This window comes from Myiozetetes cayanensis, unplaced genomic scaffold (assembly GCF_022539395.1).
Source record: "Myiozetetes cayanensis isolate MyiCay16 unplaced genomic scaffold, myiCay2020 scf36, whole genome shotgun sequence".
Lineage (NCBI taxonomy): Eukaryota > Metazoa > Chordata > Aves > Passeriformes > Tyrannidae > Myiozetetes > Myiozetetes cayanensis.
In genome coordinates this window covers 1-15,187 of record NW_026087588.1, presented here as the reverse complement: position 1 = coordinate 15,187, position 15,187 = coordinate 1, and the positions used below count along the sequence as shown (strand labels likewise).

The following is a 15,187-nucleotide window of genomic DNA, read 5'->3' as shown; positions in this document are numbered from 1 at the left end:
CGGGGGCGGTTCCGGCGGGGGCGGAAGTGGCGGCGCTGCCCCAGTGCAAGATGGCGGCGGCTCGGCCGGGCCCGGCCCCGCGCAGGCCCCGCGCGTCCCCACGCGCCGTGCCGGTGAGCGAGGGGCGGGAGCGGGGCCGGGGCCCTCTCTCGGCACCGGGGCCCTCTCTCGGCACCGGGGCCGTCACTCGGCACCGCGGGCCCCGACACCCCGCCCGGCCCGGCGGCACCTGCGCGGGGCCGTGCCGGGGGCGGCCGCGCCGCGTGGGTGCGGGCCGGGCCGGGCCGGGCCGGGGCTGAGCGGGGCCTCGGGCGCCGCGGGCCAGGCCGGGCCCGCTCTCCCCGCGGTGTGCCGGCATTCCTAACCCGGCGCGGGGCGCGGCACCGCCGGGTGCTGGCTCACGCTCCGTATTAGGCTCGGAGCCGCTGCGGGCAGCGATCGGCCCGCCTGCAGAGCCGGGCGGGGGCCGGGCCGGCGCTCCGGCCGCACGGGGCCCAGAGCCCCGCTCTCACCGGGGGCCTGTGCGGGAACACGGCTCCCCTGACACCCCTCTCCTCTCGCTCATCCCCAGGTCCCGTGGTAGCCTCCGCACCTGAGCAGGGATGGAAGCACTGGACACCGAGGTGCGGGCACGCAAGACTCTGGGCAATGTGGAGTACGTGGAGTCGTCGGGCTTCGCGCAGGGGGTGCTGCCCACCAGGAAGGATGTGGTGCAGAACATGCTGTACCTGCTGCAGCCCAAGAGGGCCGGCCAGGCGCAGCGCTCCAAGGAGGACGCGGCACAGCTGCTGGCAGAGCACCTGCAGGAGCACTGGCTGGTCTGCAACCTGCACACCATCGCCACGCAGAACATAAAGAAACTCATCCTCAAAATGTATGAGGAGTTCACCAGGTTGTACCAGACCAGGAAGCAGAGACAGAACCAGAAGTTCTCTGACCGGGCCGACAGATTCAACGAGAGCTCCGAGAAGCTCTTTGATGTGTTCTGCACAGACACGCAAATGAGGGATAAACTGGAGGAGTACAGTGGGATAAAAATGACCAGCATCGAGTGGAAGTTTCTGGAAGACCAGAGGAGTGAGAGAAAAATGTACTACGAAGATTTCACAGAGAAGCAGGAGCTAAAGATGATGGAGAGGAGGCAGAAGATCCAGTGTCTGGAGCACTTCAGGAAGCTCGCCAGGGAGGAGAAGGAGGGGAGCAAGGCGAAGGTGAAGGACCGGGGCGAGGAGCAGTCGGACGAGGGCACGAGCGTGGACGAGTCGTACCCCGCGGAGGAGGAGAACGGCGGCGCCCCGGCCTTCTCGCTGCGGGGCCGGCGCAAGCGCCGCTGCACCGCCAGCACCACCGCGCCCCTGGAGGGCGAGCACATACGGATGAGCATCCGCAGGGTCAGGCCTGGCTTCTACGAGACTGTGGAGAAGGTGAAGAACTGCTAGCGCCCGCCGCGGGGTGGGCACGGCTGCTGGAGTGCCAGGGGCAATGCACACCGGAGGCAAGTTTGAAACCCCACCACCCACTGGAAGTGATTGTTGTGGATCCCCAAGCCAGAGCTCAGGAACATCCTGCCTCCAAGGGAAGAGGGCTGGGATGATGACAACTGCAGCAAGGACTAAACCACGTGGATTTGGAAGGATGAGCTGTTAGTGGCCAACAATGCCAAGGCTCAAACGTGGCTGATGATCCAAAGTTATGTAGCGTGTAAGCCTCTTCTTCCAAAGTCCTGTCTGCATCCATGGAGTTTGGAAGTCTCTCAACATTTCTGAGCCGGTGGTGGCCCTAACTGTACAAACCAGGACTGGGATTTACTGCAGGGTAATAGCTTGGACTCGCTGCTCCCAGAGAATCCACGCGCTGAGGAGCCCTGGCCCCCGTTGGCTGCAGCGGGGCCAAAGGGGCTCGGCCCTTCCCGCAGGAGGCGGTGTTCCTGCAAGGAAGGAAGTGGGTTTGGAGCATGTGTCACCCAGCCCTAGAGAGGCACACTGCGCTTTTGGGAGGGGATTGCTCTCCTGCTCGAGGTGGGGGGAGACATCAGGAGACAGTGGAGTGCTTTGGCTGTAAAAGCATTGGTGATTCTGAATGTTTTATTCTAGATTCTATTTTAATGACGTTTCCTTGGTCAGGATAAACCTTCCTGTAACTGGATGAGTTTTATCATGAAGTCCCTAATATAGGATCTGGGGTGTGAATCCTAAATGAAGTGGTAATGTTTTATTTTTGGGGGGAGGGGGGTAACGTAGGGGGAAATGCAAATTGCATTATTTAGTTTTAAGATGAGAGTAATTTTATAAACTATTATCCTGCCTTTTTAGGATATAGGGAAGAAAAAGCTTTCCCAGGTGTGGGTAGCTGTAGTGTTCTCAGCAGCAGGCACCTGGATCTGGGCTTGCTTTTCCACCCCCGAGGTCGTGCAGACCAGCAGTGGGGAGATGGTAGTTTTCCACCCAGAGATTGTTTGAAAAAAGCGTGACCCTCTTGCCCACGTACATCCTGAGCAGTGACGTGTCTGTGACTTTTTTAGTTAGAGTTGCTTTACTGGTTTTTAAAGATGAGAGATTTGAACTTCCAGTGAAACCCAGTGCTAGAGATCTCTCTGGTGAGGTTCCCAAACCTTGCCAGACCACACTGAAAATGGAAAACCCCCAAGTCTCTATTTGTCCACAAAAGATCTCTGGTAGAAAAAGCGCAAACTTGCCTGGTTTTAAAATTTACCTTCCAGTGTGAATGTTGGTTTCCCCACTCCAGTATCTCAGCTTTTCCCCATTTCTTTCCTCTCCGTCCTGCACATCATTTACTGACATTAACTCGTGCTCTTTCATTCTTTGGCTTTTGCTCCCTTTAACAATAAATGCATGTACAAATAATTTTGACAGTTCCTTTCCTTTTGATGAATCAGTGCTCGGACTGCTTTGAAGTCCTATGCCAAAGGAGGAAGGGAACACAGAGCAGCTCTGGTGCCGTTGGGCAGGGCTGGGCCGGCGGCCCCAGCTGTGCTGCCCCGGCAGGCCCAGTGTCCCGAGCGCTGCGGCGCCTTCCCGGGGCCCTGGCTCCTCAGGCAAGGCCGGGGCCTCGCTCTGTGTCTGAGTAGCTCTCCGTGGAAGATGCTCCAGGATGTGTAGTGCCGTGTGTTCACATCACTCTAGAGTTACAGGTTTGATTGCAGCACCCCCAGCCTGCGCTGCCTGACACTTGCAGCCCTCCCTCTCTCCTCTGATGTGCTTCACTGACTTCCCCGTGCAAATTATGTCACGTTTAAACTATTTGCCTTCCAGCCCTGAAGTGCTGGACTTGAGCCTCTCACTGGGCCTCTACACCAGCAGCTCTGTTTCAGCAGGGAATATAGCCAAGCTCGGACCTCGCCGAAGTAGAAGTATTTTAATAACTGCTGTAACCCCCCTTGTATTACAGATATAGCTGACAGTATAAATGCTTGTGTGTAAAGCAAATTCACCGGGGTTGGCTCGGATATGGAACACAACTGTATAGTGCTTTATGATTTTCAGGGATTCAGGGAATTTAAGGTTGTCAAATCTGACTTCCTGTTTATCACAGGGAATTACATTTCATTCAGAAGCCCCACAGTCAACCTGCTGGTCTCAGCTGAACTGACGTGTCTGACAGATAGTCGAGCCGAAGGTGTCAGCAGTCTGCTGCCTTCCTCATTGCCTACTTAGTGATTTGCCACCTTCACTGTTTCAGAAAATAAACAGAAGCAAAAAGAAGTCCGACCATCTTCTAGGCTGGGATTCTCTTCACACCATCCTGTGCAGGCTGAGCAGTGTGTATTGCACTGAAATCATATTTGGGGTTTTTTAACTGGGTTTGACTGTGGATAGAGCCAAAGCCTGGCTCTGTTTCTGCTGCAACAGGGGGGAAAATTTCTAAATCGTGTATTCTGATTACTCTTCTTTGGGACCATGGTGCCTTTTTAATCAGGACAGCAAATCTTGTCCCAGGATTCTGTACTTTTGTACGTTAACAGTTGTTGACTTTCCTTTTTGGTGTGTCCCAAATAAATTAATGTAACATACTTCTGGGCCTTTGTTTCTTCTTTCTAAAGGGTGAGAAAAGAGGAAACTGAAGCTAAAATAAATCTTCTCTGCTTCAGCTCTCCCTCATGGGCCCTGCAGGAGCAGCTCTGGTGTGTGCAGGGGGACTGTGTGGGGCAGTGGTAGGGAAGCTGCTGGAAATGGGAATCTAATCTGGAGCAGCCCAAGGTGAGGGGGGGAGGAATGAAACCTCTGCACGTGTTGGCAGCATTTCATGTGGGCTCTCGGTGCCTCAGGTGCGGGATTGGCATTGGACACACAAGGCCTGATCCCACACGTGGGTGTCCCACTGCTGCCTGTTCTGTCCTGGCTCAGGGATTTGGTGTGGGAGATGAGTGAGGGGCAGGGGTGTCCAAGAGACACACAGGGCCATGGTTTGCACCACAGACCCTCAGTGAGGAAGGGAAGTGGTAAAAGAGGAAATGCTGGAAAGGGCGTGTTTGCTTCAATGGATTTTGCAGGAGGGAACCAAGTGCATCCCAGGGATATGGACACTTTTTCTGGACACTGAGTCACTGATTTAACTGGGCATTTAGAGAGAAATACCTTCAGCCTTTGCACCCTGAACCTTTCTGCAAGAGGAGCAGTAGAAAGGAGAGGACACCCTGAAACCTCTGTGCCCCAGCCTGGGACCCTGGCAGCCAGGCTGGGTACGTGCCAGCCCCAGGGACATTTTACACCTCTCTGCAAGCAAAAGCTGCCTTTTCACAGTCCTTGCAAGTTCCTAAGAGCTGCCCAGGCCAGCCCTAAGTGAGGTCGCACAGAAATCCCCGGCTGATCTCCCAGCACGGATGTGCCGCTTCACGTGGCACTCAGCAACCACTGCCCTGCCTCCTGCCCAGCTCAGAGAGGGGAAGGAATGCAAAAAACAACCCAAAATGCAAATCATGGCACTACTGAGCAGGCTGGATGTGGAAAACAATGTCTGTGACTCAGCACAGAAAGAGTCACAAAGCTGGAATTTAAACAAGTCCAAGCCCAGCACTGTGGGCACACCGCTCATGGAGTGCTGGGCAGTGCAGGGCCTGCTCACGAAGGAGGTGGATGGGCACAGGGAAGGGGAAGTGCCAGAACCTTGTCCTAGAGCTGCCAGACAGCTTAACATGGGGTGACAAGGACAAATTGTGGCACTCTGGGGGAAAAAGTTTTCCCGGGAAGGGTGGAGAGGACACGTGAAGCTGTGTCATGAGTGTGCTTGTGCTCAGCACCTGTGGAGCTCCACTGGAGCTCCAGGAGGGGAGATGAACCTCCTGCTTCACCTGACACCCACACTGTCTCCTGGAGGAGAGACACATGGCACGGCAGTGGCAAAGAGCTGGGCACCGAAATCCTGGTGTGGGGCACAGGAACCCAGCACGACACCTGCCTGACCCCCATCCCACTGCTCCCGCTGCCTCCATGGGAAGAGTCCCCCTGAATGCTGGAAGGAGCTGCAGCGAGCGTTTCCTGGGCAAACATGTTAATTCATTAACCAGACACACTCGAGGGTATTTCCTGCTCTTGTGGAGGGTGTTGTCTTGTTATTCTTCCCGAGTTTCTGGACAGCAGATGCTTCCTCCTGGCATGGCTTTGGAGCCAGTACATGCTGCTCCCGTCTCTTAAGACTTACTAATCCAAGTTCCTCCCCATATTGCCTGGCCCTGCCTCACAGAGTCCACTCTCATACCCTCTCTGGTCCCGCTGAGGTTGGGCTGTGCTGTTCCCAGGGGGAGCCAGCTGGGGTGGGGTGGGTACAGCTCTGCACAGCCACAGCAGCCCTGCCAGAGCCTGCTGGGCAGCAGGAACACACCTCCAGAGGGAGGGAGGTTGGAAATTGATCCTGGGGAAATCCAAACGTTTGGAAATTGGGGTAGGAGCTTTCTCTTTGCTGGCCACATGGTACAGAGCAGCCAGGCCCCCAAACTTCCCTATGCCAGATGCTTTCAAGGAGACAGTTTCCCCCTGGCTCCAAGTTTTTGACAGCTGCAGATATCCAGTGAAATCACTTTATTGCCCAGTTTTGGGGAGGGGGTGAGGACAGAGCTGCAGGCAGCACCTGCCCAGACATTCTCGGGGCTTGCTCATGGCGCTGCCATGGCTCTGGCAGCCTGTTTGCTTGAATGGTACCCCAACAACCTTTTGCGGAGTTCCTTTGTGAGTCAGCGCTTCCTGCTGCCCCGCTGAAGTTGCCTACAACCTCAGGAGACCAGCTGGCTCAGCCTGCAGCAGCATTTCACACCTTGTTTGCACAAAAATTACTCCCATCTCGGCTCCCCCCTCTCCGGAATGCATTAATTATGCAAGCACGGCTGACGGTTTCTCCTGCAGCACCCTCAGGGTGTTCCCATCTTGGGACAAACCGCATTGCCCTTCAGAGACGGCGGGAAGGGGAGGAAGGGTGTGGGGGGAGGACCAACTCAAAGACCTGACTATCTTTTGTTGTATCACGTCTCTTCTGTTGGGCCGTTCCACCTTTACTTCCCACATGCTCCTGCAGTTTCTGGATGAGAGAGGCAGGTGCTGTGGAAAGTCCAGAAATTTTGGCAGACGCCTGGCTGACCACAGGGACGAGAGGCGGGAGCCCCTGTGCCAGCACCCCTAGGACCTCCTCTCCACGGCCCCCCCCGCGTGGTTCCTGCGGGGCCGGGTGTCCTTCAGCGGCAGCAAAGCTGAGCTGCCCTCACGCCGGCTGTGGGTGCCCGGCGCTGGGAGCAGCCTGACCCCACACCCGCGGCTGGGGGGAACAGGGGGCAGAGGGGCAGGCCCGGCCGCGCCTCAGGGACAGCGGAGCGGGAGGGACGGCTCAGGTTACCGGCCTCGTACAGAAATGAGTGTGGCCACAGGAGCGCGGGTTGGTGTGTGCTGCCCGCGGCCGAGCGGTATTAAAGGGGAGCGGCGGGGCGGCCGCGGGGCTCCTCCGGCAGCCTCCCCTCGGCATGGCAGGGCCGGGGGGCGACGGGGACCTGCGGCGCCTGCTGAAGCTGCACCGCACCGAGATTGCCATGGCGGTGGACGACGTGTTCCCGCTGCTGCACGGCCTGGCTGACCACGACGTGGTCCCTGAGCACATCTTCAAGGTGAGGCGGCGGGGTGGGAGGAGATAGTCATGCCATGGGGGCCGGGGCCGGCTGGCAGCACCGGGACGCGTGCCAGCGGGCCGTGGTGGGACTGGCAGGAGACGCTGAGCCGGGCGGAGCAGGAGGGCTCCCAGCGCGCCTTCCACGCGCTGCTCACCTGGCTGCTGGGCCGTGACGCCGCCGCCCTGCGCGACTTTTGGGCCGTGCTCTTCAAGGACTACAACCTGGAGCGCTACACCCGGCTCCGGCCCGTCCGCAGCGCCTTCCCCAGAGGTACTGGGAGGTCAGGAGGGACGGGTACCCCGGGCCCTGCCGGTGGGCAGAGGTGGCACCCCGGGCTAGCCACACCTGTCCCAGGCCCTGTCCCTCTTCCAGAGGCAGAGCTGGGTCGGCAGCGCCGTGGCAGGTGTCCGTCCCCCGGCCCCACGGCACCGGCCCCACACAGATCCCAAGGCAAGAGGAAAGCCCCCGAGGAGCGGGACAAGGCCCGGGCGGCACAGCCCTCGCCACGGCACGCTGCCAGTCCTGGTATGGAGACCCAGAGTGGGATGGAGATGGGCTGGGGTGCTGGGGGATGCCCGAGGTGTAGCAGGGTGCTGTGGCCCCTGATGCCCACCCTGAAACGCTGCAGGGCCCCTGGCAAAGGCAAAGACTGTGAAGAAGCCGGAGGGCGCAGATATCCCCCGCACCCCTCGTGCCGGCGGTGAGTGTCAACCCCCCCAGGGCAGCATCTGCCTGTGCACCCTGTTTGCCCACAGCCGTGGGCAAGGGGCTGCTCACCCCACTGAGCCCCCCTCACCCGCAGCCCTCCAGGCAGTGGCTGCCTCAGTGCAGAGAGCAGTGGCTGTGGCGGGTGGTGAGGTGCCCGGCAGCCGTGGGGCCATCGAGGGCATCCTCATCAAACACGTGCTGGAGCCAGGTAGGTGCAGCCCAGCTCAGCCCAGCCACCTCCTGCCCAGTTAAGCTCCCACATTCAGGAGCCACCCTCATACAAGAGGGGAAGCTGGAGCTGTCTCTGCCCCCTCTTGCAGGCAGCTCCAGGACAGGCAGCAGAGCTGGGGATGAGCCATATGCCCAGGCTGCCTGCGATGAGCCAGGGACCAGGAGCAGAAGCCACAGCCTGAAGCCCCCTGCCCAGCCCAAAGCATCCCAAAGTGTACAGATGCCCACCTGTTTTCAACCCCCATTGTGCAGCTACCAAGGCTGTGGCAGGGGGTTGTCCTTGCATGGCATCATGGCCATGGCCTGGGGGTGTCCCCCTGTGCGAGCACTGCCTTTCCAACCCTTTTCTTTTCTCACCCATAGAACAGGGAACCCCAGCTGCACCCCCAGGGCCAGCTGCCAGTGCCCACCATGTACAGCCAGGACCCTGTGCCCCACCAGGTGAGCCCTGGGCATGGCACCTGCTGCACCCCCGAGAGGAACTGTTTGGGTGTCCCTGGCATGTTCACTGACCTGGCCTAGCACAGGAAATCCAGGGATCAACTACTGGGTGGGTCACCAGGTTACAACCTCCAAGAGACAGGCAATTCACACCCTGAAGGCGTTGGTGTGTTTGGTGCAGGATGAGTGATGCAGGGGGAGGGGGTGAGGGGGACGACAGACACTACCACAGCCACGGTTTCACCCTGCTGGGCGGTGGTGGTGATCTCCTGCCCACTCTCCCGGGGCAGGAGAATGAGGACGAGTGTGCAGTCTGCGGTGATGGCGGTGAGCTTATCTGCTGTGATGGCTGCCCCAGGGCCTTCCACCTCACCTGCCTGGTGCCCCCGCTGCCCCGTGTCCCCAGGTGAGTCCCAGGGTGCCATGGGGACCCCAGAGCACCCTTGCTGTCTCTCACTGCCCTCTCCTACTGTGCAGTGGGACGTGGCAATGTGGCTCCTGCGTGACGAGTGTGGCTGAGCCGGACCGGCTGCCAGAGGCAGATGTGGCTGTGCAGCAACCCCCCGAGATCCCAGGGCATGAGGGATGTGACACCCGGCTGGGTGGAGCTGATGGAAGCATCTGTAGCCGGTGCTTCACCAGGATCCCCACCCCCTGCCACTGCCCTGCTTCCAGTGTGGAGCTCAGGTGAGCCCTCATCAGTCCCCACATCCCAGCCTTAATTCCTCCCCTGGAGGGTCTCCCCTCATGGTCTGTGTCACCCCTGAGGGTGTAGGGGGCTGTTGCTCTGCATGTCCTGCGCGGGCACCCCGGACACAGGCAGCCTGGACACCACCACAGCAACCAGTGACCAACCGGCCCAGGCAACCAAGGTCGGTACACCCAGCACCAGGGAACGCCGGGAGAGCGGGTACAGGGAGCGGTGAGGGGCAGGAATGGTGCTTCAGGTTGGGACAGGGATGGGCCAACACTAGGTGGAGGCAAGGTAGTGAAGCTGTGCTCGGGAAACATGAGCTGAGGCTGCACCAGGTGGGGGACTGAACCTGGGTATTAACCCTGGCCAAAAGGAGTGCGGGCTGAGGGCAGACAAGGGACCTGACAGGACATCTCTCCTCCCACAGGCAGAGGAAGGAGCCCTCAGCAGTGACCCTGTGCTGAGCCGGGATGAGCTTGATGCGCTCCTGGGTGAGGTGAGACTGTCGGACACCAACAGGCAGAGTCGATCCAAAGGGCACCGTGTCTTTGGTGTGACCCACAGGCCACTCTGGGCTGTGGGTCAGGTGGGGGGTGCCTGAAGAACCCAGGGGAGCAGGACGTGGGATGGAAAGGGAAAATGAACCCTTGGGGATGTCCTGCAGGGCACGTGGGATGGGATCTTGCAGTGGGCATTCCAGAGCATGGCACGGCCCCTCGCAGACACACACGGGCTCCGTGCCTAGTGCTGACTGTCCAGGTGGCAGCACCAACGTCACAGGAGAGCATGAGCAGCCCCTGGAGCAGCTGTGCCACAGGAGGAACACAGGCATCATGGCACCTCCAGAAACCTGACAACATAAACCACAGAGCCTCACAGAACACCACAAAGCACATGGACATGGCCTAAGGACAGATAACAGCCACTGACCCTCAACAGAGCACAGGCACAGTGTAAATGACACAAAGCAATTGAAACAATATCAAAGAAGTATATTAGAATAGAAAAATAAAATTAAAAAAATCAAAAAAGCCAGAAAATACTCGCAAAAAAAACAGTTAGGAAACAACAGTAACAGCTATAAAAAATAGCAAAAATAAGAGTGAGGGAAAAATACTGCAACATGAAAACAAAACACAACATGACAAAAGCCTACAGCACCCGGTATTCCCAGGCGGTCTCCCATCCAAGTACTAACCGGGCCCGACCCTGCTTAGCTTCCGAGATCAGACAAGATCGGGCGTTCTCAGGGTGGTATGGCCGTAGGCACCCCTCAGCCCCACAGCGCCGCTCTTGACCACGCACAACGTGCTCCCGTCCACCAAAAAACCACTGCTCCACCACGTCGCAGTCACCACCGCCCACAATACCCGCCCCTAGCCCGGACCTCGACCCACGCGCTGACCCCCAGACGCCGCTCCGCCCTCAGGGCTCCTGGCCCTGCCCAAATGCCCCGACGGCAAAAGAAAGATCACTGCCTGACACCGGGGGGCAAAAGCCTACAGCACCCGGTATTCCCAGGCGGTCTCCCATCCAAGTACTAACCGGGCCCGACCCTGCTTAGCTTCCGAGATCAGACGAGATCGGGCGTTCTCAGGGTGGTATGGCCGTAGGCACCCCTCAGCCCCACAGCGCCGCTCTTGACCACGCACAACGCGCTCCCGTCCACCCAAAAACCACTGCTCCACCACGCCGCGGTCACCGCCGCCCACAATACCCGCCCCTAAGCCCGGACCTCGACCCACGCGCTGACCCCCAGACGCCGCTCCGCCCTCAGGGCTCCTGGCCCTGCCCAAATGCCCCGACGGCAAAAGAAAGATCACTGCCTGACACCGGGGGGCAAAAGCCTACAGCACCCGGTATTCCCAGGCGGTCTCCCATCCAAGTACTAACCGGGCCCGACCCTGCTTAGCTTCCGAGATCAGACGAGATCGGGCGTTCTCAGGGTGGTATGGCCGTAGGCACCCCTCAGCCCCACAGCGCCGCTCTTGACCACGCACAACGCGCTCCCGTCCGCCCAAAAACCACTGCTCCACCACGCCGCGGTCACCGCCGCCCACAATACCCGCCCCTAAGCCCGGACCTCGACCCACGCGCTGACCCCCAGACGCCGCTCCGCCCTGAGGGCTCCTGGCCCTGCCCAAATGCCCCGACGGCAAAAGAAAGATCACTGCCTGACACCGGGGGCAAAAGCCTACAGCACCCGGTATTCCCAGGCGGTCTCCCATCCAAGTACTAACCGGGCCCGACCCTGCTTAGCTTCCGAGATCAGACGAGATCGGGCGTTCTCAGGGTGGTATGGCCGTAGGCACCCCTCAGCCCCACAGCGCCGCTCTTGACCACGCACAACGCGCTCCCGTCCGCCCAAAAACCACTGCTCCACCACGCCGCGGTCACCGCCGCCCACAATACCCGCCCCTAAGCCCGGACCTCGACCCACGCGCTGACCCCCAGACGCCGCTCCGCCCTGAGGGCTCCTGGCCCTGCCCAAATGCCCCGACGGCAAAAGAAAGATCACTGCCTGACACCGGGGGCAAAAGCCTACAGCACCCGGTATTCCCAGGCGGTCTCCCATCCAAGTACTAACCGGGCCCGACCCTGCTTAGCTTCCGAGATCAGACGAGATCGGGCGTTCTCAGGGTGGTATGGCCGTAGGCACCCCTCAGCCCCACAGCGCCGCTCTTGACCACGCACAACGCGCTCCCGTCCGCCCAAAAACCACTGCTCCACCACGCCGCGGTCACCGCCGCCCACAATACCCGCCCCTAAGCCCGGACCTCGACCCACGCGCTGACCCCCAGACGCCGCTCCGCCCTGAGGGCTCCTGGCCCTGCCCAAATGCCCCGACGGCAAAAGAAAGATCACTGCCTGACACCGGGGGCAAAAGCCTACAGCACCCGGTATTCCCAGGCGGTCTCCCATCCAAGTACTAACCGGGCCCGACCCTGCTTAGCTTCCGAGATCAGACGAGATCGGGCGTTCTCAGGGTGGTATGGCCGTAGGCACCCCTCAGCCCCACAGCGCCGCTCTTGACCACGCACAACGCGCTCCCGTCCGCCCAAAAACCACTGCTCCACCACGCCGCGGTCACCGCGCCCACAATACCCGCCCCTAAGCCCGGACTCGACTCCACGCGCTGACCCCCAGACGCCGCTCCGCCCTGAGGGCTCCTGGCCCTGCCCAAATGCCCCGACGGCAAAAGAAAGATCACTGCCTGACACCGGGGGCAAAAGCCTACAGCACCCGGTATTCCCAGGCGGTCTCCCATCCAAGTACTAACCGGGCCCGACCCTGCTTAGCTTCCGAGATCAGACGAGATCGGGCGTTCTCAGGGTGGTATGGCCGTAGGCACCCCTCAGCCCCACAGCGCCGCTCTTGACCACGCACAACGCGCTCCCGTCCGCCCAAAAACCACTGCTCCACCACGCCGCGGTCACCGCCGCCCACAATACCCGCCCTAAGCCCGGACCTCGACCCACGCGCTGACCCCCAGACGCCGCTCCGCCCTGAGGGCTCCTGGCCCTGCCCAAATGCCCCGACGGCAAAAGAAAGATCACTGCCTGACACCGGGGGCAAAAGCCTACAGCACCCGGTATTCCCAGGCGGTCTCCCATCCAAGTACTAACCGGGCCCGACCCTGCTTAGCTTCCGAGATCAGACGAGATCGGGCGTCTCAGGGTGGTATGGCCGTAGGCACCCTCAGCCCCACAGCGCCGCTCTTGACCACGCACAACGCGCTCCCGTCCGCCCAAAAACCACTGCTCCACCACGCCGCGGTCACCGCCGCCCACAATACCCGCCCCTAAGCCCGGACCTCGACCCACGCGCTGACCCCCAGACGCCGCTCCGCCCTGAGGGCTCCTGGCCCTGCCCAAATGCCCCGACGGCAAAAGAAAGATCACTGCCTGACACCGGGGGCAAAAGCCTACAGCACCCGGTATTCCCAGGCGGTCTCCCATCCAAGTACTAACCGGGCCCGACCCTGCTTAGCTTCCGAGATCAGACGAGATCGGGCGTTCTCAGGGTGGTATGGCCGTAGGCACCCCTCAGCCCCACAGCGCCGCTCTTGACCACGCACAACGCGCTCCCGTCCGCCCAAAAACCACTGCTCCACCACGCCGCGGTCACCGCCGCCCACAATACCCGCCCCTAAGCCCGGACCTCGACCCACGCGCTGACCCCCAGACGCCGCTCCGCCCTGAGGGCTCCTGGCCCTGCCCAAATGCCCCGACGGCAAAAGAAAGATCACTGCCTGACACCGGGGGCAAAAGCCTACAGCACCCGGTATTCCCAGGCGGTCTCCCATCCAAGTACTAACCGGGCCCGACCCTGCTTAGCTTCCGAGATCAGACGAGATCGGGCGTTCTCAGGGTGGTATGGCCGTAGGCACCCCTCAGCCCCACAGCGCCGCTCTTGACCACGCACAACGCGCTCCCGTCCGCCCAAAAACCACTGCTCCACCACGCCGCGGTCACCGCCGCCCACAATACCCGCCCCTAAGCCCGGACCTCGACCCACGCGCTGACCCCCAGACGCCGCCTCCGCCCTGAGGGCTCCTGGCCCTGCCCAAATGCCCCGACGGCAAAAGAAAGATCACTGCCTGACACCGGGGGCAAAAGCCTACAGCACCCGGTATTCCCAGGCGGTCTCCCATCCAAGTACTAACCGGGCCCGACTCCTGCTTAGCTTCCGAGATCAGACGAGATCGGGCGTCTCAGGGTGGTATGGCCGTAGGCACCCCTCAGCCCCACAGCGCCGCTCTTGACCACGCACAACGCGCTCCCGTCCGCCCAAAAACCACTGCTCCACCACGCCGCGGTCACCGCCGCCCACAATACCCGCCCCTAAGCCCGGACCTCGACTCCACGCGCTGACCCCCAGACGCCGCTCCGCCCTGAGGGCTCCTGGCCCTGCCCAAATGCCCCGACGGCAAAAGAAAGATCACTGCCTGACACCGGGGGCAAAAGCCTACAGCACCCGGTATTCCCAGGCGGTCTCCCATCCAAGTACTAACCGGGCCCGACCCTGCTTAGCTTCCGAGATCAGACGAGATCGGGCGTTCTCAGGGTGGTATGGCCGTAGGCACCCTCAGCCCCACAGCGCCGCTCTTGACCACGCACAACGCGCTCCCGTCCGCCCAAAAACCACTGCTCCACCACGCCGCGGTCACCGCCGCCCACAATACCTCGCCCCTAAGCCCGGACCTCGACCCACGCGCTGACCCCCAGACGCCGCTCCGCCCTGAGGGCTCCTGGCCCTGCCCAAATGCCCCGACGGCAAAAGAAAGATCACTGCCTGACACCGGGGGCAAAAGCCTACAGCACCCGGTATTCCCAGGCGGTCTCCCATCCAAGTACTAACCGGGCCCGACCCTGCTTAGCTTCCGAGATCAGACGAGATCGGGCGTTCTCAGGGTGGTATGGCCGTAGGCACCCCTCAGCCCCACAGCGCCGCTCTTGACCACGCACAACGCGCTCCCGTCCGCCCAAAAACCACTGCTCCACCACGCCGCGGTCACCGCCGCCCACAATACCCGCCCTAAGCCCGGACCTCGACCCACGCGCTGACCCCCAGACGCCGCTCCGCCCTGAGGGCTCCTGGCCCTGCCCAAATGCCCCGACGGCAAAAGAAAGATCACTGCCTGACACCGGGGGCAAAAGCCTACAGCACCCGGTATTCCCAGGCGGTCTCCCATCCAAGTACTAACCGGGCCCGACCCTGCTTAGCTTCCGAGATCAGACGAGATCGGGCGTTCTCAGGGTGGTATGGCCGTAGGCACCCCTCAGCCCCACAGCGCCGCTCTTGACCACGCACAACGCGCTCCCGTCCGCCCAAAAACCACTGCTCCACCACGCCGCGGTCACCGCCGCCCACAATACCCGCCCCTAAGCCCGGACCTCGACTCCACGCGCTGACCCCCAGACGCCGCTCCGCCCTGAGGGCTCCTGGCCCTGCCCAAATGCCCCGACGGCAAAAGAAAGATCACTGCCTGACACCGGGGGCAA

At 61.0% G+C, this 15,187-nt stretch overlaps 2 protein-coding genes and 14 non-coding genes across 16 annotated transcripts; 2 read left to right on the top strand and 14 right to left on the bottom strand.

Annotated features, from left to right (window-relative positions):
- The first annotated feature begins 11 nt into the window (after positions 1 to 11).
- Positions 12 to 4,030, top strand: LOC126646642 (uncharacterized). The gene is made up of 2 exons (XM_050328113.1): positions 12 to 113; positions 572 to 4,030. Exon 2 carries the CDS (start codon positions 603 to 605, stop codon positions 1,437 to 1,439), a length of 837 nt encoding a protein of 278 aa, XP_050184070.1. The 5' UTR covers positions 12 to 113; positions 572 to 602; the 3' UTR covers positions 1,440 to 4,030.
- Positions 4,031 to 6,964: 2,934 nt separating this feature from the next.
- AIRE (autoimmune regulator) lies at positions 6,965 to 10,164 on the top strand. The gene is made up of 12 exons (XM_050328116.1): positions 6,965 to 7,105; positions 7,204 to 7,378; positions 7,481 to 7,633; positions 7,737 to 7,808; positions 7,911 to 8,024; positions 8,137 to 8,261; positions 8,411 to 8,488; positions 8,779 to 8,894; positions 8,966 to 9,175; positions 9,264 to 9,360; positions 9,610 to 9,678; positions 9,847 to 10,164. The coding sequence occupies exons 1-12, from the start codon at positions 6,965 to 6,967 to the stop codon at positions 9,925 to 9,927; spliced, it is 1,431 nt and encodes a 476-aa protein (XP_050184073.1). The 3' UTR covers positions 9,928 to 10,164.
- A 167-nt stretch (positions 10,165 to 10,331) lies between these two features.
- Positions 10,332 to 10,450, bottom strand: LOC126646654 (5S ribosomal RNA). The gene has a single exon (XR_007630356.1). It is a non-coding gene; the product is annotated as a 5S ribosomal RNA (ribosomal RNA).
- Positions 10,451 to 10,678: 228 nt separating this feature from the next.
- On the bottom strand, positions 10,679 to 10,797 carry LOC126646653 (5S ribosomal RNA). Its single transcript, XR_007630355.1, has one exon. It is a non-coding gene; the product is annotated as a 5S ribosomal RNA (ribosomal RNA).
- A 229-nt stretch (positions 10,798 to 11,026) lies between these two features.
- LOC126646652 (5S ribosomal RNA) lies at positions 11,027 to 11,145 on the bottom strand. The gene has a single exon (XR_007630354.1). It is a non-coding gene; the product is annotated as a 5S ribosomal RNA (ribosomal RNA).
- A 228-nt stretch (positions 11,146 to 11,373) lies between these two features.
- On the bottom strand, positions 11,374 to 11,492 carry LOC126646651 (5S ribosomal RNA). The gene has a single exon (XR_007630353.1). It is a non-coding gene; the product is annotated as a 5S ribosomal RNA (ribosomal RNA).
- A 228-nt stretch (positions 11,493 to 11,720) lies between these two features.
- Positions 11,721 to 11,839, bottom strand: LOC126646650 (5S ribosomal RNA). The gene has a single exon (XR_007630352.1). It is a non-coding gene; the product is annotated as a 5S ribosomal RNA (ribosomal RNA).
- A 228-nt stretch (positions 11,840 to 12,067) lies between these two features.
- On the bottom strand, positions 12,068 to 12,186 carry LOC126646649 (5S ribosomal RNA). The gene has a single exon (XR_007630351.1). It is a non-coding gene; the product is annotated as a 5S ribosomal RNA (ribosomal RNA).
- Positions 12,187 to 12,413: 227 nt separating this feature from the next.
- On the bottom strand, positions 12,414 to 12,532 carry LOC126646648 (5S ribosomal RNA). Its single transcript, XR_007630350.1, has one exon. It is a non-coding gene; the product is annotated as a 5S ribosomal RNA (ribosomal RNA).
- Positions 12,533 to 12,759: 227 nt separating this feature from the next.
- Positions 12,760 to 12,877, bottom strand: LOC126646655 (5S ribosomal RNA). Its single transcript, XR_007630357.1, has one exon. It is a non-coding gene; the product is annotated as a 5S ribosomal RNA (ribosomal RNA).
- A 227-nt stretch (positions 12,878 to 13,104) lies between these two features.
- On the bottom strand, positions 13,105 to 13,223 carry LOC126646661 (5S ribosomal RNA). The gene has a single exon (XR_007630362.1). It is a non-coding gene; the product is annotated as a 5S ribosomal RNA (ribosomal RNA).
- Positions 13,224 to 13,451: 228 nt separating this feature from the next.
- Positions 13,452 to 13,570, bottom strand: LOC126646660 (5S ribosomal RNA). The gene has a single exon (XR_007630361.1). It is a non-coding gene; the product is annotated as a 5S ribosomal RNA (ribosomal RNA).
- Positions 13,571 to 13,799: 229 nt separating this feature from the next.
- Positions 13,800 to 13,918, bottom strand: LOC126646657 (5S ribosomal RNA). The gene has a single exon (XR_007630358.1). It is a non-coding gene; the product is annotated as a 5S ribosomal RNA (ribosomal RNA).
- A 229-nt stretch (positions 13,919 to 14,147) lies between these two features.
- On the bottom strand, positions 14,148 to 14,266 carry LOC126646659 (5S ribosomal RNA). The gene has a single exon (XR_007630360.1). It is a non-coding gene; the product is annotated as a 5S ribosomal RNA (ribosomal RNA).
- Positions 14,267 to 14,494: 228 nt separating this feature from the next.
- Positions 14,495 to 14,613, bottom strand: LOC126646658 (5S ribosomal RNA). Its single transcript, XR_007630359.1, has one exon. It is a non-coding gene; the product is annotated as a 5S ribosomal RNA (ribosomal RNA).
- A 227-nt stretch (positions 14,614 to 14,840) lies between these two features.
- Positions 14,841 to 14,959, bottom strand: LOC126646647 (5S ribosomal RNA). Its single transcript, XR_007630349.1, has one exon. It is a non-coding gene; the product is annotated as a 5S ribosomal RNA (ribosomal RNA).
- Positions 14,960 to 15,187: the final 228 nt, after the last annotated feature.